Source organism: Scyliorhinus canicula, chromosome 1, assembly GCF_902713615.1.
Source record: "Scyliorhinus canicula chromosome 1, sScyCan1.1, whole genome shotgun sequence".
Lineage (NCBI taxonomy): Eukaryota > Metazoa > Chordata > Chondrichthyes > Carcharhiniformes > Scyliorhinidae > Scyliorhinus > Scyliorhinus canicula.
Window position 1 is genome coordinate 39,082,025 of NC_052146.1, and position 23,143 is coordinate 39,105,167.

General features: G+C 43.9%; 1 protein-coding gene across 5 annotated transcripts in view; it reads right to left on the reverse strand.

Moving 5' to 3' along the window:
* Positions 1–23,143, reverse strand: part of sh2b3 (SH2B adaptor protein 3) — a 242,067-nt gene that overhangs the window by 23,702 nt on the left and 195,222 nt on the right. For all 5 annotated transcript variants that reach the window (XM_038787557.1, XM_038787581.1, XM_038787483.1 and 2 more), the window contains exons 6-7: positions 13,243–13,457; positions 11,319–11,490 (exon numbers count right to left, since the gene is read on the reverse strand). In XM_038787557.1, coding sequence (XP_038643485.1) covers positions 11,319–11,490; positions 13,243–13,457 — 387 coding nt within the window. The remainder of the gene's footprint in view (positions 1–11,318; positions 11,491–13,242; positions 13,458–23,143) is intronic.

Below are 23,143 nucleotides of genomic sequence, written 5' to 3' on the forward strand. Positions count from 1 at the left end.
CTTTGAAAGGAAACTATTCTGTAAACTAGGAGGCCTACAGATTGATGCGCCATCAATTGCACAAAGACGAGAGTTGAATACAACTGAGGCTTTATTACACTAAGATGTGTGGCCTCCTACAGCAGCTGGCGAAATGGCTGCTGTACGAGGAGCACACATATTTATAATCCGCCTACTGGGCGGAGCCAGCAGGCAGGGACTACACCCCGTACCTGTAGTATAGGGCCTTACCATACATACCCTAATATATGCAGCAGTGGTTACTACCACACAGATCATATACTGAACAGGAGGAGAAATCACTACATTGACACAAAGGAACAAAGGGTACTCTGTACCCCTGGGTTACAAGTTCTCACAACATGAGATTGAACTCATACCTTACCTCCCCGTCAGCTTTCCATTCTAGATTTTACCGTGACATGCCGAGAAAGCATGTTACCACGATGCGCTAATCAGTCAGCAAAACGCCACATTTCTGCATCAAGCAGAATTTGACCTTAGTGGAATGGGTGCAAGTTCAGGTGTGACTTCCGGGTTACACACCTACAGGAAATTCTGGGCCAGGCTGTGAAAGGAACTATTCTCAAGGACCTTTTTTTATCCTCCCTGCTTTTTTATACACTATGGAAACGGCCAAGAAGACTGTTCCAGTTCAGAACACCAGGGGGTGGTATAATCCATTGGTTCATAACTGGACTATTAAAATTGGCACTGAGATGGGGGGGGGGCAAGACATATCTGGCCAGGTTAGAGGAGAAAGATCAAAATTGTTCTGCAAGAATATTTTGGCTGTGCAGGCGGTTCAACAGTATGTGTTTCGTGAACCAATCAGAATGCCAGTAAGGGTGATATTTTATTTATATTTTAAGTAGAGAATTACATGTTTTTAATGAACTGAAAATGCTATCTTACTCTGGCTACTGCAATAATCAGTTTGGTTATGTATTAGGAAGTTATGCCAGTTCAGCTCAGTTGGCTGGACAGCTGGTTTGTGACGCAGACAAAGGCCAGCAAGGGCAGGTTCAATTCCCATACCAGCTGAGGTTATTCATTTTTTAAAAAATAAATTTAGATTACCCAATTATTTTTTCCAATTAAGGGGCAATTTAGCATGGCCAATCCACCTACTCTGCACATTTTTTGGGTTGTGGGGGCGAAACCCACGCAGACACGGGGAGAATGTGCAAACTCCACACAGACAGTGACCCAGGGCCGGGATTCGAACCTGGGACCTCAGCGCCGTGAGGCGGTTGTGCTAACCACTAGGCCACAGCTGAGGTTATTCATGAAGGCCCTGCCTTCTCAACCTTGCCCCTCACCTGAGGTGTGGTGACCCTCGGGTTAAACCAGTGTTCTTCAAAATCGGGGGCGCGACCCGTGGGTGGGTCGTGGGCGGGTGCCGGGAGGGTCACGGAGCTGTTGTCCGCGGCGCTCCTGAACGTGTAAATCCCCGCGCAGCAGCCAGCTTTTCATAACGCCGGCTGCAAGCGGCCACGAACATGTTTTTAAAAAAAATTTGGCTGCATTGTGCATGCGCGCCGGTAATCGGGCACGCATGTGCAGTGCGGCTGCTATTTTTTAAAACGGTTGCAGCTTTTTGTTTTACAAGTTCTGCAGTGGTTTTTATTCATTTATTTTATTCATTTAATTTCTTTTTTCATTTATTTTATTCATTTTTTTACAAGTTTGGGGGGGGGTTTATTCATTTTTTTCATTTATTTTATTCATTTTTTTATTAGTTTGGGGGGGAGGTTATTTGATAAAATTTTACAGGAAAAAATTCAGAACTTTGGACAGATGGCGACTCCATACTTTCCGACACAGGAAGGCTTCACCTTCATCCAACAGGTTCCATTGGAGGAGCGTGTACGAGGGACAAAGGGACCCAAAACCATTTTCTCTATTTTTGTCAGCAGCAAACGAGGTAAGAGAAAATGGTGGGTCGCGCAGGTCGGCCAGTGTGGGTCGCAAAGGTCGGCCGGCGTGGTTCGCGAATGTCAACCGGGTTGGGTCCCGAAGGTTGGTCGGTTGGTAAAAATGGGTCCCCGGAAAAAACTTTGAAGCACACTGGGTTAAACCATCACCAGCTCTCCCCCTCAAAGGGGAAAGCAGCTTATGGTCAACTGGAACAATGCCGCTTTTATACTGAAATGATAATTCAGTGGACAAATAAAATGAAAGCCACCTAAAAGCAAAGAAAAAATCCTAACAGTTTGCCTAATTAATTTCTCTTGTAGCAAATCCCAGTTGTAACTCGTACTGGAGAACCTGCCAAATGACCAACAAGAACTATCGGGTAGTATTGAGGAAGCAGGTTGGGCTGCAGAAGGACTTGGACAGGCTAGGAGAGTGGGCAAAGATGTGGTAGATGGAATACAATGTGGAAAAGTGTGAGGTTAAGCACTTTGGAAGGAAGAATGGAGGCATAGACTATTTTCTAAATGTCTTCGAAAATCTGAAGCACTTAGGAGTCCAAGTTCAAGATCCTCTTAAGATTAATATGCAGGTTCAGTTAGCAGTTAGGAAGGCAAATGCAATGTTAGAACATAGAATTTACAGTGCAGAAGGAGGCCATTCAGCCCATCGAGTCTGAACTGGCTGTTGGAACGTGCACCCTATTTAGGCCCATAACCCTATCCCCGTAACCCCACCTAGCCTTTTTTTTGTACACTAAGGGAAATTTATCGTGGCCAATCCACCTAACCTGCACATCTTTGGACTGTGGGAGCACCCGGAAGAAACCCACGCAGACATGAGGAGAACGTGCAGACTCCGCACAGACAGTGACCCAAGCCAGGAACCGAACCTGGAACCCTGGAGCTGTGAAGTAACTCTGCTAACCACTGTGCTACCGTGCTGCCCGAATGTTAACATTCATGTCGATAGGGCTAGAATACAAGACCAGGGATGTACTACTGAGGCTGTACAGGGCTCAGGTCAGACCATATTTGGAGTATTGTGAGCAGTTTTGGGCCCCGTATCTAAGGAAGAATGTGCTGGCCTTGGAAAGGGTCCAGAGAAGGTTCACAAGAATGATCCCTGGAATGAAGAGCTTGTCAGATGAGGAGTTGAGGACTCTGGGTTTGTACTCATTGGAGTTCAGGAGGATGACGGGGGATCTTATTGAAACTTAGAGAATACTGCGAGTACTGGATAGAGTGGACATGGGGAGGATGTTTCCACTTGTAAGAAAAACTAGAACCAGAGGACACAATCTCAGACTGAAGGGATGATCCTTTAAGACAGAGGGTGGTGAATCTGTGGGACTCTGCCGCAGAAGGCTGTGGAGGTCAAATCATTGAGTGTCTTTAAGACAGAAATAGATAGGTTCTTGATTAATAAGGGGATCAGGTGTTATGGGGAGAAGGCAGGAGAATGGGGATGAGGAAAATATCAGCCATGATTGAATGGCGGAGCAGACTCGATGGGCCGAGTGGCCTAATTCTCCTCCAAAGTCTTATGGTCTTATCTATTGGAAGCAGTAAATAACTATCAGTGAGCAAAATTTCCCAAGTAAAGCAAGGCCACAATGTGAACAGCTAAACATTCATTGCAGAGAAATCTGTTATTAAAGTTAAATCAAAAATGACCAGAGCATACGTTTATAGTATTAGCTCAGAGTGCAATATAATTCATTAGCATAAAGGAATAATGCACAACCCTGGAAGTGACTATTCCTTTCTGAACACAGATTGGGCAGCAGGGTAGCATGGTGGTTAGCATAAATGCTTCACAGCTCCAGGGTCCCAGGTTCGATTCCCGGCTGGGTCACTGTCTGTGCGGAGTCTGCACGTCCTCCCCGTGTGTGCGTGGGTTTCCTCCGGGTGCTCCGGTTTCCTCCCACAGTCCAAAGATGTGCGGGTTAGGTGGATTGGCCATGCTAAATTGCCCGTAGTGTCTTAAAAAGTAAGGTTGGGGGGGGGGGTGTTGGGTTACGGGTATAGGGTGGATACGTGGGTTTGAGTAGGGTGATCATGGCTCGGCACAACATTGAGGGCCGAAGGGCCTGTTCTGTGCTGTACTGTTCTATGTTCTATGAATTAACTAATGACCAAGAAATTGATAAAGAAAAAATAGAATATAAACACCCATTGGCCATATGAGATTCGACTAACAAGAAATAACAAAAAAACAGATCGTAAGAGTTTCTACAAGTATGCAGAAAGAGAGTAAGGAACGTAATTGGGAATGCCTTCCAGGCTGACACCGCAGAAATTATAATAAGGAAATAACCCAGGAGGTAAACCATTCTTAAAAATCTGTCCTCACACCAGAAGACACAAAAATCATTCCAGTAATAAAGGGGAACTCTGGGTTTAATGAGAGTGAGGAACGTCCCTCAGACTTGATGGCCTTTACCCAAAGGTCAACAGGTAACTGCAGAGATAGTGACTGCATCTTCCAAAGCTCCCTGGATTCGGAAATGGTCCCAGCAGATGGGAAGGTAGAAAATATAACAGTGCCATTCAAGAAGTGTGGGAGAGAGAAAACAGGGAACAGCAGGCCAGTCACCCTGACATAATCGTTGGGAATTTGCTGCAATCCATTATAAAGGAAGTGGCAATAGGGTACTTAGAAAGTCATAATATTATTTGTCAGAGACAGCATAGTTTCATGAAAGGGAAGTCCTGTTTGAAAAATCGATCAGGGTTTATTTGAGAATGGAACCAGCAGGGTAAATAAAGGATATCACAAATCTGGATTTTCTAAGGTGCACTTGTTTACAAAAGGACAGCGAGGGGACTTTTGAAACAATTACCGTAAGTCAAAAACAGATTCAAATAGTTTGTTAGTGGGCTTTAAAGTAACGTTTGCACAAAAGTTTTTAAAGAAAAATCAATGTTCAATGATTTCCTAATGGCTTTCTGAATGCACACAGGGAATATCTGAGTGGTACACTTTGGGAAGGTTCCAGGTTCGATCCCCGCGCTATGTTGAACTAACTGATTTCAGCAGCAGATAGATGAGGGGGGTGGGGGGCAGTTAATTTCCGTCATCTGATCAAAATCCAGCAGTGGCAGGTGTGGGTGACTGGCCAAGACACAAGAACACACAAGAATTAGGAGGCGCTCGCTACATGGCCCATTGAGCCTGCTCCACCGTTCAATATGGCTGATTTTGGGTTTCAACTCCAGTTTCCTGCCCACTCCCATAGAACATAGAACAGTACAGCACAGAACAGGCCCTTCGGCCCTCGATGTTGTGCCGAGCCGTGATCACCCTACTCAAACCCACACTATACCCGTAACCCAACAACCCCCCCTTAACCTTACTTTTAGGACACTACGGGCAATTTAGCATGGCCAATCCACCTAACCCGCACATCTTTGGACTGTGGGAGGAAACCGGAGCACCCGGAGGAAACCCACGCACACACGGGGAGGACGTGCAGACTCCGCACAGACAGTGACCCAGCCGGGAATCGAACCTGGGACCCTGGAGCTGTGAAGCATTTATGCTAACCACCATGCTACCGCGCTGCCCCATATCCCTCGTTTCGCCGAGAGACAGAAAATCTGTCTATCCCAGGCCTTTAATGTATTCAAGGACGGAGCACCTGCAAACCTCTGGGATAGAGAATTCAGTATTGAGAACTCAGAGCACTTGATCCCATTCCAATAAGGCCCAAATATTTGGTTGGGGGGGGGGGGGGGGGGGGGGGGGGGTGGGGAGACAGGTCGGCTGACAGAAAAAGACTGACAGGGAAAAAAATGCAATTGCCTGGATGAACTCAAAGTTCTGTCAAATGTTTCTGGATCAGGCAGATACTAACTAAAATCTTTCTATATCTTTACAAGTATGCACAGGAATGGGAATAAACATTTCCAAGGAAAGCGTGTTCAAAGCTTTTAAAGAAATTCCACGTGCCACAGAGAGACAGGTTGTTGAGGAAAAAACATTCAGACATTACCAATAAAGATATAGACCAGGTCAATGGTTTACAGCAATTGAAACCACACTGTGCCGGAATATGTAACGAATTTTGGCAAGAATCCAATTGCGTGATAAACCTCCCTGTGGCTTGAAGCTGAGGCAGTTCCAACCCTCACAGGCTGGGTGCAACAAGCCAAGTATCGGGAAAGATAATCAGCGTTCAGTGGATGCGGCCTTTACTGTTTACTTAGAAAACTGCATTTGACAGATGGTGTACATATCTGCATCAGTAATTTCAGGAATAAATCTGCATAAGTATGAAAAGTACTTCTATTATGTCACCCGACCAATGTACATTTAACAAAGTACAGGAATACATTGAAATCTGGGCGCATAATCCAATTTGTGATCCATTCTCAAGCATTCCAAAATGCTTGTGAAACATTTGATGTTTCTCAAGGAACAGGATTTGCACAGTGTTTTGATCTTCATGAACTTTAATTTTCCCTGTTACTTTTGGAAAAGTAACAGAATCAACTCTTTTACACATTGGAGCAATTTGTCCAACCGAAGGAATTGGCTTCACTGGTTTTAGCCAGCTGAACTAACATCATCGGACATCACTGTCAAACCAGAAAATCTCACCATTTCAAACCTGTACTCGTCTTACACTGCTCAATTTCCCCTTCTCCTGGAGCACCCATTGGCAAACTAAAATGGCAAGAGAATAAATCAAATGGAGGCTAATCGGTATTTTATTTCACTTTTTAGTGGGGAAAACTTGGCATTTATATTCTCCAATCTCATTACCAACAAGAACTTCCTAATTTTGATGCAGTGTTGGGAGATTGACGTCACATCTCCCCATGCCGCAGGTTGGCCTAGGCAATAAGTCACAGTACCTAGGGGGCTATGGATCAAACACAAATAAGTAGAGTTCAAGTACAGATCAGCCATGGTGGAACAGGCTTGAGGAGCTGAATGACATGTTCTTATGACCTGGCCTATAATGCTTCCATCAATCAAATACCCTTTTCACATTCATCGTCTAGATGCTTAGCTTGAAATTTAAAAGTATATTCATAGAAGTAGCATGAATGTATTGGGCTGGCTTCAAAAACAGATTTCAGCAGTAACCGGCATTGTCAACCAAATGGAATGTAGCCCACAGGACCTCTTAAAAAGCAAAATAACGGCAGCAAGGTGGCGCTGTGGGTTAACCTTGCTGTCTCATGGAGCCGAGGTCCCAGGTTCAATCCCGGCTCTGGGTCACTGTCCGTGTGGAGTTTGCACATTCTCCCCGTGTTTGCGTGGGTTTCGACCCCACAACCCAAAGATGTGCAGGCTAGGTGGATTGGCCTCGATAAATTGCCCCTTAATTGGAAAAATGAATTGGGTACTCTAAAATTTAAAAAGAAAAAGCAAAATCACCAATACAGAAGTGTCAAAATAGAAGAACTGCGGGAATTAGGTTTGGTGGGGTTACGGGAATAAGGTGGGGGTGTGGACCTAGGTAGGATGCTCTTTTGGAGGGTCGGTGCAGACCCGATGGGCCGAATGCCCTCCTTCTGCATTGTAGGGATTCTATAATGACAGATCAAGTTAGTCAGTAATGCAAAGAGATATGACAATATTACGCCGTAATGTTCACTCACTTCTCTTTTATTCTTTTTGCAGATGATGAGGGACCTGTGTTCATTTATTTTTTTAAAAACAATCTATATAGTGTTGCTGCACTTGAATCTGCATTTTATTAATTCAAGATAATATCTAAGAAAAATAATTTGCCCATGTGTAAAACCCTCAATTACTTCATCTACCTTGAACTTTGCTAATGAAAACCGACTGTAATAGAGCAGGAGTGAGTTGACCCATCTGCAAAGGTACAACTATTTAAACGCTTTCTCAAGTCTGAGTTCCATTAGAGGAACAGCTCATGACTCCCATAGTCACAAAATACAGTGCAATGAGTGAGTACTGAGACAGATTCCATTGTAAGTAACAACAGTGATTGGGAACAAAATGCTCAGTATTTTCTCCAAGGTCAGAACTGTTCTTTCGCCTCTTCAAACATCAGAATTTTCCAAACAATATTTTTTTCCGACTGATTTGGTCTCTTAAATTTAAACTTATCCTTTTCTATCTGCTGCATTGCCATTCTGATTATTTTTTTCAATATAAATTTAGAGTATCTAATTTTTTTTTTCCCAATTAAGGGGCAATTTAGTATGGTCAGTCGACCTACCCTGCACAACTTTGGGTTGTGGGGATGAGATCCACGCAAACACGGGGAGAATGTGCAAACTCCACACGGATAGTGACCCAAGGCCGGGGTCAAACCTGGATTCTCAGCGTTGTGAGGCAGCAGGGCTAACCCACTGCGCCACTGTGCTGTCCTTTGCCATTCTGATTATAACATATCCGTACCTGCCTAGGCATCCTCTCTGTTCTTGAACTTAGACAATTTCTATCCTCCAAGACCATCTCTGCATTTTTCTCTATTTTTATCTATCTTTAGCCTACATATTTTTCTGAAATGTATTTCCTTCCACTTTTTAATCTCTCTACATCTATTTTCTTTAATTTGGGCTTTTATTCAGCCATGAGTCAAACAAGGAGTGCTCCCAAAGCTTTTATTCAATTTCAATCTTCAATTCTTTGAATAAAATAATTCTATTTGTCCTTAAAATGGACTTTCTTGAAAGTATGATTTGATTTGCGAAGCTACGCAGGGTTTTTAAAAAGTAATTTAAATGTTGTGAAGTTTACAGCTGAGGAAAGGTCAAGAATGGGAGTGCAATCAGTTATCAGGTCTTTATCAGCCTTCAGCTGGAAGAGGTGATCAGTACCGTGGAACTCTTCAGGATCACTGCCAGTAACACTCAATGTCCCACCAACAGGAAGGAAGCTTGGTTGCAAAGGGTGAGCTGGACGGCCAGATTTCACTCAGTAACAGATGGAAAGCTTCATCATAAAGCAGTAGACACTGAGCAAGCCTAGCCAAAAGATGACAGAACCCATCACAATTGTGCCAAGCAAGCTGAGCAATATGCACCCCAGGAATTTGAACTTTTGGACATCTAGGTTGGGAAGCCAATACTGTGACCATAAAGCTGCTTGGGAATCCCTTGTTTTTGTTTATTTGAACATTAACTTCATAATGTGTTATGACGTTCAGATTCTAAATCAAAACTCTTTTTTTAGGAATTGGGATAAATGTTTGATATTTCTGACAGACTTCTGCATTTAATCAGCAATCACCTTAACCATTGCTCGTCGTCTCATTAAAATTCAAAGTTTGAACCTACAGAAAATACTAAAAATACATCACTAAGTTATGCGAGCGATACTAATTCATATTTCAAAAAGACACTTGAAAATTTGCTATGAAATGGGAGGTTGCACATTTCTGATACCTTAGTGGTGAAAACATGAAGTAATGTGTAACAGAAACAACATTGGGAATGCTACAATTAATCTTGGGCCGTGATACACCCAAATAATGATTAAGGGGCGGGATTTTTCGGCCGCACCCACCCGGCAACTGGAAATTCCCACCTGAGGTCCACGGACCATCACATTGTCTCCATCCGTGGCAATCTTGCGGCGGGTGTGGTCACAAAATCCAGCTTTAAGAGTCATTTTGGGTGGGTTTGGCAGGGTGATTTGCTCCGACTTCTTTGGTGCGAACCAGACCTGTATTCACCCACACTTAGTTATTTTTTGGGGAGATGGGGAGTTTTTCACCGATAAATCCCACACTTCGAATTTTTTTCTGCAGTGGGAAACTAGACTTGGCTCTTCAGAGGCCGGAATGCCATTTTTAAAGGGCACCCCCACCCATGGAAATCCAGACCTCCACCTCCTCCCACCCTGCAGGCATGGGCAACAGCCCCAACTCTCTAACCCAGAGGGACAAACTCTCCTCCGCTAAAGGTTAGCATGAAGTCCCCACCCCCCCCAACTACCCAGGCATGAGGATGACCCAGCCGTACACCCATTGAACCTCATGGGCATCGGGGCATCGTCCCCCCTCCCCAACCCTGCTACAAGGTCATTGAGGGCTTCCCCCCACCTTAGGGGTCCACCTTTCAGGTCACCCCCTTCATCCTCCCCCCCCCACCTTTCATACCCCCATTTCCCCTTACATTAGCAAGGCCCCCATAAGGCACTGCCCCTTGGCACTGCCACCTGGCACTGCCCCAATACTCTGGCAGTGCCAACCTAGCACCCCTGCAGTATCAGGTTGGTAGTGCCATTTTGCTACTGCCAGCCCTGTCCCCGACCATCTGGGAGGCTCCAAAGGCCTCCAAACTTCCCAGCGTGGCCATCACATCTGGTGTCCGCTTGTGCAGACCAATACTAACCCAGACACAAGTGAGGCCTTGCCGGTGTGGCTGTGACTACCAAGAGCCAGTGTGGCTGTGACTACCGAGAGCCGGTGTGGCTGTGGCTACCGAGAGCCAGGAGAATGCGACCTCAAACAGACCTGGATCACGGCCAGCGAGGGCACGATCCAGATTGTGCTGGGCATAGCGAGTCTGGTGACTCGCGATTGGCTTGGTGCCCAGCACGAAACCTGCTTTGGGTCTCTCCCACTATTCACCCAGTCCAACGGGTGCGACAGAGTGGGAATATCAGGCCCTTTGTGTCCCTCGGCCCTGTTGCTGATCACTCTCCAGTGGCCACTGTGTACACAGAATGGCGTCAAGGCTGGAACCTTCTGGTTTTTGATAAAACACCATCACTCACTAAAAGCCTTTGGGTGGGATTTTCCAGCTGTTCCTGCTGGCGGCATCTCCTGGTCCCACTGGCCAAAGCCCCCGCCGCACCTTTCCTTCTGGCAGCAGTAACGGTGGCACAGGAAGAACCTGCTGTCAGCCAATGGCAAGCAATCTCCACTGCTGCAAAACATTCCACGGTGGGGGTGGGGGGGGGGGGATCCCATCGTGTGGAAATTCTTGTGGGACTTGAAAGGAAACTCAGGAAAGGAAAGGAAACTGAAGTGTTGCTTTAATTGTTCCTATTGAGTAATTAACATTTGTAGCTGGTTATTTTAACCCGTTAAAGTAATTTGAGCTTTCCAAATATCCAGCACTTCTTTTCCTCCGGCTCAATATCTATAACATCAGTTCACTGCGTTGTTAAGAGAATTTAAGCAATGTACAGCCCTGAAGAAGAATCTATTTCATGAAACTATCACATTGGTGCTTTTATAATTGGGTTACACAAATATCACTACGTCCTAAAAAGCATATCACCCATAGAGGTTCACCTCAACCAAGAAGGGTTTTTCTTTGAAAGGTGCTAGAATGTTTCTTGGAATCCTATTTACTGATTATGATAGATGTGCTGGGTGATTGCGCTCCAGCACCAATAAACATCCTTTTTTTTTTTGCTGATGTGAATTCTATTTAAAATATTCATGCAATCTTTCATACCTTGCTGCTGAGGGAATGCCACCACATAGCTGGACAGTTTGACTTCACAAGTTGTGCCACACTCCAACGGGATTGCAAATGTTCCAAAATAGTTCAGCATTTCCGTGACAGATGGGAAACGGAAGTGTTGGACGAGACATTGCCCTCTTTCTGTCACAAGCAGTCGAAGATGCTGTAAAATTAGAACACATTTGTGTATCACTCGAACGTTTTATTTGTTATTAGTTACGGGGCACCGCCTAGCTTAGATACTTCAGTAAATAAAGATAATTCTGCAATGTGAATGGACTTAAAAAGCAAAAAAAATAATCTTTGATAGCTTCAAGTCTGTATTTGTCGTTTTTCTCCTGTCCTCTACTTAAAGTGTTGACTTGCTGGGGTGCAGTCCACGAGCAGATGCCATCGATAATCTTGTCTAAGTAGCAGGTTTTATCATATGTCAGCTTTGCATCAAGTGTTATCTGGTTAATTTACCATCGGTGGCGTTTTATCCACACCAGTGTTCTCTGAGATGCACTAATGCACATTCCAAAGAGGAGGCTGAATGGCAATCAGGAGCAGCAACCCCAAACTTGTCCTTTCCTATCATAGGAGTAGAGACCAATCATTCTACTCAACCAAGAACATCTAACCCAGAATTGAGAATGATAAAAGCTGGAGCTTTCCAGTCCATTTGGTTCTGTGCCACACCATTGTGAAGTCTTGCTTCAATTGTATAGGGGTTTGGTTAGACCGCACCTGCATCCTCCAGAGAGGTTGGGCAAACTGGGCCTGTATTCTACAGAGTTTCAAAGAATGATAGGCAATCTCATTGAAACCTACAAAATACTTAAAGGAATAGGTGGAGTAGGTGCAGGTAAGATGCTTCCCTTGGTTGGGGAGTCTAGAAGCAGGGGGCACAATTTCAAAATAAGTGGAAAGCCACTTGGGACTGAGATGAGGAGAAATGGCGTTACACAGAGTTGTAAATCTTTGGAATTTTCCACCCCACAGGGCTGTGAAAGTTCAGTCATTGAGCATGTTTAAGTTAGAGATTGAGATTTTTGATTAACAATAATGTAAAGGATTATGGGGATAATGGGATAATGTGGGTAAAAGGCATTGAAGTGTCCAATCATCCATGATCATATTGAATGGCGGAGCAGGCTCGACCTGGTCGCCTCCTGTTCCTATACAGAGTAGTTAACCACTGAACCATTGGACAGAAGCATCAAGTGTATTCACTTACTTAGAATTATGTAGAATTACAATACAGAAACTTGCTGTTTACCAACTGGTCCACTAGTCCATTTTAGCGTTTACCCTTGACACAAGCAAATAATTCAAGTCACATTTATCCATGTTGTTCCCATATCCATTCCTCCCTTTTTCCTTCACCGACCTTTCCAATCTAATCTTGAATGTTGACTCGGATCCTATCCCACAAATAATAGTCTCTGAATAAATTCATTCAGAAATAATTGCATGATCTTTCTTTTCCCCTTACCTCATCTACCATTTCCAGTCCAACGTCCCAGTTTACACTTCTCAATCCTCCAATTCTGGCCCTTCCATAAGTTTCTCAACAATCTCCACAATCAGAGGCTGAGAGTTTATCTATCGTGCCCCACTTTTTGTGTCTCCTTTCACCTACAGGTTTTTGCACCACCTTTTAAGACTTTCAACACGACCTTTGGACAATGCTTTAAGATCATCGCTGCTAAGGATTCATACTGCTCAGCACCACTTTCTCCTCTGTAAAGGACATAGGGAAGCTTGCCACATTGAAGACACTGTATGCAAGTGACTATCCATTCTCATCTTTTACCGCTCTTTCTATCCATTAAGGTGGCATCACAAGTGCATATCCCTAGTTCAACTTTTATTAAGAATATTTTAATATGTATGCAAGGTAAATTTGATTCTGTATAAAAAGTTACATTACCTTGGCTCTCCCTTGATAGTTGAATGTGAGGACATATTCTCCTCGCTGTGTTTCACTCTGGCGCACAAGAAAGACCCCATGACCCTCGGTTCCTGGAATCTGTACCAACTGAGCTGCTTTAAATCGCGAAATAGGACCGTGAAACCAGGCATAAGATGAGAAGAGCCGGTCCGTCTTGTGGTAGGATTGCCCTGTCGAGCAATGATGGGCAGCTCCTGAAAACACAATTAGAAAGACAACGATTGTACCTTGTTTTTCAGAATATTGGAACATCCAGAGGGAGGGACGGAATTCCTGTTGATGAGTTTTAGCAACAGGATCCTTTTCCGTCCAGATAGTGAATCACTTATGGCAAATAACATCTAACTGGACTAATTTATATCAGGCATTTTACAATTGCTGGAAAGATCTTTGAAATAATTCTGGTGAATGAACGCTTGGAAAAGCAGAACTTTTTTTTAAGGACAGTCAACATGAATTCAGATAAAGGATGTCACATTTATAACTGACCCCTGGAGCTTTTCAAAGATATTGCTAACGTGGTGCACAGGAAGAATGGGAGTTAGTATTAGGGGCTGTTTAGCACACTGGGCTAAATCGCTGGCTTTGCAAGCAGACCAGCAGCATGGCTCAATTCCCGTAACAGCCTTCCCGAACAGGCGCCGGAATGTGGCGACTAGGGGCTTTTCACAGTAACTTCATTGAAGCCTACTTGTGACAATAAGAGATTTTCTTTTCATTTAGTATTATTATATACAAGAATTCTCCAAAAGCTTTTGACAAGATTCCACATCAGCCAGATGTCACTGATACAGGGGTTAAAGCAAGCTGCTGAAATTAAAAATGGGAAGCAGAGAGTGGCTATGAAATGAAAACTTTGCAGGTTGCAAAGTGGTTACAACTGAAACATTGTATTCCAGATCCTTGCTATTTTAATGACTTTGCTGACCTAAACATAATCTCCAATTTTGCCATTAGGATAACAAAATATGAGGTGCAGTAAATAATGAGGATAATTCAATATATTCAGCTTCAGGCCAATAGGTGGCAAGTTGTAATTCATTACAGATATCTACAAAATCATTAGTCAGTGGGAACCAGGAACCAAAAGGGGGAGTATGTATGGAACATTGGTGCAGTGTGAAAAATTCAAATAGATTTATGAAGCTGTCAGCTCAGTTAAGAAAGTAAGGTAATGGGTAGCATTAGCAAAGGTTAAAATATATATATATGTATTTAATGTTATATTATTTCTATACAAGGCTTTGTTCAAAAACCATTTTGGTTACATTTTGGACCACCTGATCACAGAAAGTCTTCCAGATGAACAGTGTTGCTAATACCAGATTTGGAATTTGAATCAAGGTGCTAACTCAACAAGGTCCGTTTTTACGGGCATGGACAGCTCTCTGCTCCTTCCCCTTACTAAATAAAATAAAAAATCTTTATTATTGTCACAAGTAGGCTTACATTAACACTGCAATGAAGTTACTGTGAAAATCCCCTAGTCGCCACACTCCGGCGCCTGTTCGGGTACACGGAGGGAGAATTCAGAATGTCCAATTCACCTAACAAGCACGTCTTTCGGGACTTGTGGCAGGAAACCGGAGCACCCGGAGGAAACTCACGCAGACACAGGGAGAACGTGCAGACTCCACACAGACAGTGACCCAGCGGGGAATCGAACGCAGGAATCTGGCGCTGTGAAGCAACTGTGATACCGTGCCGACCTTCTACTCAATCATCATGGGTAAGACTACAGTGAACAGGGGAAGATTATTCAGCTGTTGTGTCATGCAGCCCAATTTTGGGACTCATAATGCTCCCCCCCACCCCCCCAAAAAACACGCCTGGAACAATTTCCACCTGGAAATGAGTCGGTGTTCCTGGTGTCCTCCTAAAATGGTCATTAAGCTCCTCATTTACATATGCAGGTGACCAATGTCATTTATGAAAAACAGTTGGTGATGGACAGGACAGGCACCAGGACTGTTCCATTCAGGATTTTTCAGCTGCTTAAAGGGCTGCCAAGGAAAGATTAGATTTAAAAAAAAACTTTCCATAAATTATGCTGTGCACCAGGAGAAGTGAAAACATATCCCCTGACTCCACACTATTCCCGAATGCTGCCCCCGCCCCGCCCGCCCTATATGCTGCTAACTCCACCTCAGGGACTTACCTTTGCGTTAGTGCCAGAGAAACATATTGTTTCAATGCATGGTAAAATGGAGACAGTGTAAATGTATGCGCAAGAAGTGTTGGCAGCTCATACAAGTTAAACACTGTGCCAATTAATTCTGGTTTCATAGTTTCTTTTGCTTTCGATTGCGGAGGGCGGGCGTTTAATGAGGAAACACTTGATTAGGGTAATCTAGGCCGTAATAGCTTCAAATTGCAAAACGTTTTCTACTATTCTACTATTCATTTGTCAGTTGTGGTTCAGTGGGTAGCACTCCTATTTCTGAGTCAGTGGGTTGTGCCATCATGTCCAACTCCAAGACTCGAACATAACAAACTAGTGTTATGATCTTAGACTAGACCTGCAAATCTGGTAGGATCCTATTAGGAACCAATAATGTTTTGTTCAAAGTAAACAAAGTTTGAAGATTCAAGACACTTACCAAGAGAATGAAGCTGTAAGATTTCACGGGTTTTGAACAAACAAAAATAAACTTTAATACAAAAGGTCAGAAAACATAATAAAACATTTTATTATGTCTATCTTATACTTGAACATCCAGAGCTAATATGAGGTAAAGGTAAAGTTGACATAGTTCCAGATGACCATAGGCTGTTTTCTCCTTTGAAGGGGAGAGCTGACTGATGGTGGTTTAACCTGAGGATCTACACACCTCAGGCGAGAGGCAAGATTGAGAAGGCGGGGCCTTTACTTTGAGGTACATGCAAATTAACAGTCAAACTGTGCTCGCAAACAGCACAATACACAATAAATAGCAGGTGTGACTCAGATACCACAGATTTCTCAACAACCCACCCAAGCATCAGTGTTTCTCTCACGAGGGATTCCTGAGTATGCATTCAAGCACCCACTCACAAGCACAACTTGAGTTCTTAGGCTGTGCTAAGCAGAGTACCACTGCTCCAAAGGGTTACCTTCTTCCCAGTGGCCCACAGCATGGAGTCAACAATCCTCTGCTGCCTCCTTCAAACATCAGGACTTCTCAGCCCTCTTCGATCAGGCTTCTCCTGAGCCCTCTTGGATTCCCTAGGCTTCTCCGGAACACTCACAACTTACATTTATGTTATTATCCTGGACCAGACAGCCAAATGTTTGATAAGATCTGGTTAGGAACCAATAACATTTTGTTTAAAGTTAGCAGAGTTTGAGATTCAAGACACTTTCTAAGTCACAAGATTTTTTGGGTTTTGAACTTTACAAGCTTAGCGAGGTAGGAAATGCGCAATATCCAACTTATACTCTTAACATTCAGGGTTAATGTGAGGTACATGTGAATTAACAGGGAGATTGTGGCCAAGCACAGTGCACTAAAATAAATGGCAGATGTGACTAAGACAGATTCCACAGATTTCTCAACAACCAGAGTCAACTGATCTCATTGAAACTCTTTCTCTCACAAGGGTTTCCAATCTTTTTTTTTAAAATTTAGATTACCCAATTATTTTTCCAATTAAGGGGCAATTTAGCGTGGCCAATCCACCTACTCTGCATATTTTTGGGTTGTGGGGGCGAAACCCACGCAGACACGGGGAGAATGTGCAAACTCCACACAGACAGTGACCCAGAGCCGGGATCGAACCTGGGACCTCAGCGCCGTGAGGCGGTTGTGCTAACCACTTGGCCACCGTGCTGCCCTCAAGGGTTTCCAATCTTCATCTTCAAAGAACTCGCCTCGAAATTCTCTCCAAATGTCATTCCAACTCAGGTGGCCTCAACAATGCCACACAACCCAGGGTTTCAATCTCCCAAGACGCCATTTCCCTGAATTCCCAAGTCTGCATGCAAGCACAACTTCAGCTCTTCGGCCACACCAAGCAGAATACTACTGTTCAAATGGATTATTTTTGCCTCAATGGCCTGAGCAGGGAGTCATCTGTCCTTTGCTGTCACCTTCAATCACCCGGGCCTCTCCTGAACCCTCTTTGATTGCCGAGTTTCTCCTGAACCTCACCACTTAAAAGTCTGCAAACCACAGCACTTTTTCAGCTCAGTGCCACTTCCTCTGCTCCTCTTTCGGAGTCATCTTCATGTCCGTCTGTGCCCCCCACCCCTCCTTGGGACCTTTCCCTGTCCACTGTCTGACAGTCTTCTCGGTTATGATACTTCATTCCCAGATCCACTCGCACAATCCTGTTTTTACACTGTTTTGTGGCCTCGGCCTGAAGAACAACAAAAATGTCGGATTGCGCATCCAGCAACCACTCTCGGCTCCCGCAAGAACAAAACCCCAAGGCATGTTGGGAGTAGTGGCTCCCTGCCTCTGCTCTCCATGAGGGAGATTTGAATTTCACAACGCTAGGCCTACAGCCAATGTAACAGAGTGTTACATTGTCAAAGGTGCTGTCTTTTGGATAAGACGTTAAACTGAGGCCCAATCTGCTCTCTCAGTTTGATACAAAAGGTCCCATGGCACTTTTTGAAATGTGTAGTGAACTGCACTGCAAAAGTACTACATTAGCTTTGGAGAGTTTTGGGATGTCCAGCAGCCATATTGTACTGTGTATTCTCCAGATAGTGACACCACTTTAGCTGTGCTACATAGAGGTACAATATATGTGCACAAGCAAATTGGCATTTTTGTGAAGTGTTTTTGTCCAACATCTTGACTACAACATTCAGCAACAGCCATTTTCATAATTTCAGGGAACAGTCCTTAAGTAAGTCGCTGCTTGGAATTGTGTCCAATGATCACTTTAACTTCATGCAATATTGTCCTGGCTTACATAGTGACTACTGCAACAAGGGTTAATCTTCCAGTGATGTGCATATATATCCCTGGTCGTTGGAATAGTAATGCTTTCTAATGTCCCCCAGTTTTCAAGTTTTCAAATTGACAACCTCTGGTGGGTAATTGAAGCATTTTGAGAGGCAGCCACCAGGTGGAGAACCTGACATTGTGGATCAGAAGATCATAAGAACAGATGTAGGCCATTTGACACATCAAGCCTGCTCACCATCCAATAAGATCATTGCAGATCCAATTGTGGCCTTAACTCCACTTTCATGCATCCTCCCTCCATAGCAAAGCTCCAAAACCTATGACACGGATCCTCCCTCTGCAACTGGATCCTCGACATCCAGTCCCATAGACCACAATCACTAAGAATAAACAACACCGCCTCCACGATAGTCCTCAATACCGGGGCCCCGCAAGGACGTGTACTTAGCCCCCTACTATACACCCTATACACACATGGTTGTGTGGCAAAATTTGGCTCCAACTCCATCTACAAGTTTGCTGATGACACAATCGTAGTGGGTCAGATCTCGAACAACGATGAATCAGAGTACAGGAGGGAGATAGAGAACCTAGAGGAGTGGTGCAGTGACAACAATCTCTCCCTCAATGTCAGCAAAACTAAAGAGTTGGTCGTTGACTTCAGGAAGCAAAGTATCGTACACACTCCTGTCTGCATCAAAGTGGAGATGGTTGACAGCTTCAAATTCCTAGCTGTGCACATCACCAACAACCTGTCCTGGTTCACCCATGTCGACGCTACGATCATGAAAGCACAGCAGCGCCTATACCTTTTCAAGAAACTAAGGAAATTCGGCATGTCCGCATTGACTCTTATCAACTTTTACAGATGTACCACAGAAAGCATCCTATCTGGCTGCATCACAGCCTGGTATGGCAAGTGCTCGGCCCAAGACCGTAAGAAACTACAGAGAGTCGTGAACACAGTCCAGTCCATCACACAAACCTGCCTCCCTTCCATTGACTCTGTCTGCACCTCCCGCTGCCTTGGGAAAGCGGGCAGCATAATCAAAGACCCCTCCCATCCAGCTTATTCGCTCTTCCAACTTCTTTCATCGGGCAGGAGATACAAAAGTCTAAAAGATTCAAAAACAGCTTCTTCCCCGCTGTTAACAGACTCCTAATCAACCCTCTTATGGACTGATCTGATCTCTTCACACATCTTCTCTACTGTATGCTCCTGAGCATACACTCCTGTGTGCTTCACCTAATGCTTATGTCTATATATTTACATTATGTATTTTATGTTTGCCCTATGTATTTGTCTCATGTATGGAATGACCTGTCTAAACTGTACGCAGAACAATACTTTTCACTATACCTCAGTACACGTGGCAATAAACAAATCCACATAACCCTCAACTCTATTGTTGATCAAAAATCTAGCAGCTTTGAATATATTTAATGGCCCAGCTCCCACTCCTCTCTGTGGAAAGAAATTCTAAAGACTAACCTATTTCTGTTGGTCGGGGGATCTAACAAACGGGGGCAGTTTCAGGTTTAGGAGTTGATGAGGACAGAGGTGAGAAGAAACTATATCATTCAGATGTGTTGTGAATTGTTGGAAGCTCCAAAGTTGTAATACTTTGAAGGCTGAGACTGACAGATTTTTGGTCCCTCAGGAAATCAAGGGATGCAGGGAATGGACTGGAAAGTAGAGTTGAAGACAAAGGACAGCCATAAACGCATTGAATCACTGAGCAGGCTCTACAGGCCGTATGATCTATTCCTGCTTTTATTTCTTGTGTTTATTCCTCATAGCACAACCCATTTATTCTAGTAATCGGTCTCGTGAACTTTATCTGAATTGCTTCCAATTCTTCTACATCAGGTATGATGCTCCGGGCAGCACGGTGGCGCAGTGGGTTAGCCCTGCTGCCTCACGGCGCCGAGGTCCCAGGTTCGATCCCGGCTCTGGGTCACTGTCCGTGTGGAGTTTGCACATTCTCCCCGTGTCTGCGTGGGTTTCACCCCCACAACCCAAAGATGTGCAGGCTAGGTGGATTGGCCACGCTAAATTGCCCCTTAATTGGAAAAATGAATTGGGTACTCTAAATTTATAAAAAAAAAATAAAAAAATAAAAAAAAAAGGTATGATGCTCTGAAAGGGCATTGGTGGCCATGGATTTCCAATGGATTAGTCCACGATTATGCTCGGCAAAGTACTGCAGTGGTTTGTCATTGCCTTCTGTAGTGTGGCTGATCAGGAAACCCTATTGCAAATATATCCTCTTTAAGTAAGGAGATTAAAACTGTATACAGTACTTCAGGTGTCGTCTCAACTGTACAGCTGTAGCAAACCTCCCCACTTTTATACCCTGTCTACATGTAATAAAGGCTAGCATTCCAATTGCCTTCCTAATCACTTGCTGTACCTGCATACCAACTCTTTGTGATTCATCTGCAAGGGCACCCAGATCCCCCTGTACCTCAGTGTTCTTTCCCCATTTAACTAATATTCTGTTTTTCCATTCTTCCGCCAATTCGTTGCCCTCTCACTTATGTTAGGAAGATAAATGGTACTTTTAAGGGACTTATATTGGTAAACATTAGAAATAAGGGGCAGTTTTAAGCGGCTTTAATTTAATGTTTCTGTGCCTGTAAGGGTAAAACCTATAGTTAGATTTATGATGTGTGGGGAGGGGGTTGGTTTCAATTCCAAATGTGATTTTATTGTGCTTAGAGAGGGCTGCGGTGTGAAAACTACCAGTAGGTTGCTTAGCAACTGGGGCCTTGTAAGGTAGAGAATACTAAGTTTTAGTTTGGCTAATTTGATTGCAGTTGGAAATGGGTAGTGAGAGAGGAGAAGGCAGCTCTCACAGCTCTACTAGAAGCAATTGGTTTCAGAAGGCTAAAAAGGAACACCTCCCTCAGTCTTGCTGGCCGAAAAGCCATTCTATGGGGTAATGGTTAAGAAAACATACCAGAAATCTGAAGTCCAGCTGGTTAAGGAATCTAGAGAAATGATGAAAAGTTTCCAAGAAGTCTGGAATTAACTGAACAGAGGAAACTGGGAACGAGAACAGATTACTGCTCAGTAAAGTCACAGAGGGTTGAAAAGGCAATGTATCACGAGAGGCCAGAAAGATCCATAGAATAGAATCCCTACAGTGCAGGAGGAGGCCATTCGACCCAACAAGTCTGTACTGACCATCTAAAAGAGTATCCTACCTAGGCCCACTCCCCCGCCCCATCCCCGTAATCCTACCTAACGTTTAGACATTAAGGCACAATTTATCACGGCCAATCCACATAACCTGCACATCTTTGGACTGTGGGAAGAAACTAGAGCACCGGGAGGAAACTCCACACAGTCACCCATAATCAGAATCGAATCCGGGTCCCTAGCACTGTGATATCTGCAGTGGTGTTAAAGTTTGTGACAGATTATTACAATTTGGGAGACATTATTTGAAATAATTGTGGAAATCTGTGGCTGGACCTCAGAGTTTGTGCAAAACACCTTTAAGAGAAAGGAACCCTGCAGGGAAAGGTGTAAAACCTGAACGTGAAACCTTGCTGGCAGCAGAGAGGGCAAACATAATTTAAAAGAAGTTTGAAAGTGTTACTTTTGAAAGAAGAATTTGAAATCACTCGTGTGGAAGCCGGAGTTCAATGAGACAAGGTGGCTCACTGTATAAGAATCATCTGGGGGGGATTTTGAGGAGAAATCCTCAGACATTCACTAGGGTTCAGAGAAATGTGTCTTACCACAGTCATCTTGTGTTCATAAAAGGGACTGTGTGTGTTGATGAAACCATTGTAGCTTAAGATGTACTTCATAACCTGTGATACGCTTAAAATCTGTGCATAATTGCTACACTAAAGGAGGAATTAAAGGAATATTGTATCATAAGCCAATTTTTTCATGCTTAATAAATGTTCTTTCTTGCTGTTAAAACTAATTAGCGGTCTTGTGACTGTGTTCCTCCACCTTTCATAAAAAATAAAAGTTGCCGTCTTTTGAGCCAGGGTTCCATTCTGGGATCTTCCTGTCCAGTTATTTATTTATTTATTTTTTTATAAATTTAGAGTACCCAATTATTTTTCCAATTAATGGGCAATCTAGCATGGCCAATCCACCTATCCTGCACATCTTTGGGTTGTGGGGGTGAAAGCCACGCAGACACGGGGAGAATGTGCAAACGCCACACAGACAGTGACCCAGGGCCGGGATTCGAACCCGGGTCCTCAGCGCCGTAGGCAGCAATGCTAACCACTGTGCCACTGTGCTGCCCTTTCCCATCCAGTTATAACATCAACTGAGATAGCAATATTTAAATCTATCTATACCCCTTTTGTGGACTCTTTGTATTGTCTTCAGAACTTATTTTCCTACTGATTTTTGTAATGTCAGCAAATTTGGCTAGAATTCAGTCCATCCCTTCATCCAAGTCATTAGAAAGATTGTAAATGTTTGACGGCCAGCGCTGGTCCTCCACTAGTTACAGATTGCCAATCTGAACTACTCAACCACTTATCCCGACTTTCTGCTTCCTGTTAGTGAGTGAATCCTGTATCCATGCTAATACATCACCCCAACACAATGAGCTCTTAACTTGTGCAGTAACCTTTAACATGCCACCTTATCTATTGTCTTTTGGAAACCCAAATACACGACATCCCCTTTATCTGCATGGGCGGCACGGTGGCACAGTGTGTGGCACTGCTGCCTCCCAGCTCCAGGGACTTGGGTGATTATCAGTGTTACGTTTGCACTTTCTCCCTGTGTCTACGTGGTTTCCTCCCACAGTCCAAACATGTGCAGATTAGGTGGATTGGCCATGATCAATTGCCCTTTAGTGTCCAAAATACATCTTCAAAATCTGTGTCATTTCATTGTTGCCCATTATGAAGTTCCTAGTCTCACCCTCTAAGGGACCAAAGCTGACTTCTGCTAATCTTTTTCTTTTTATACATTTGTAGAATATTTCTTGCTAGTT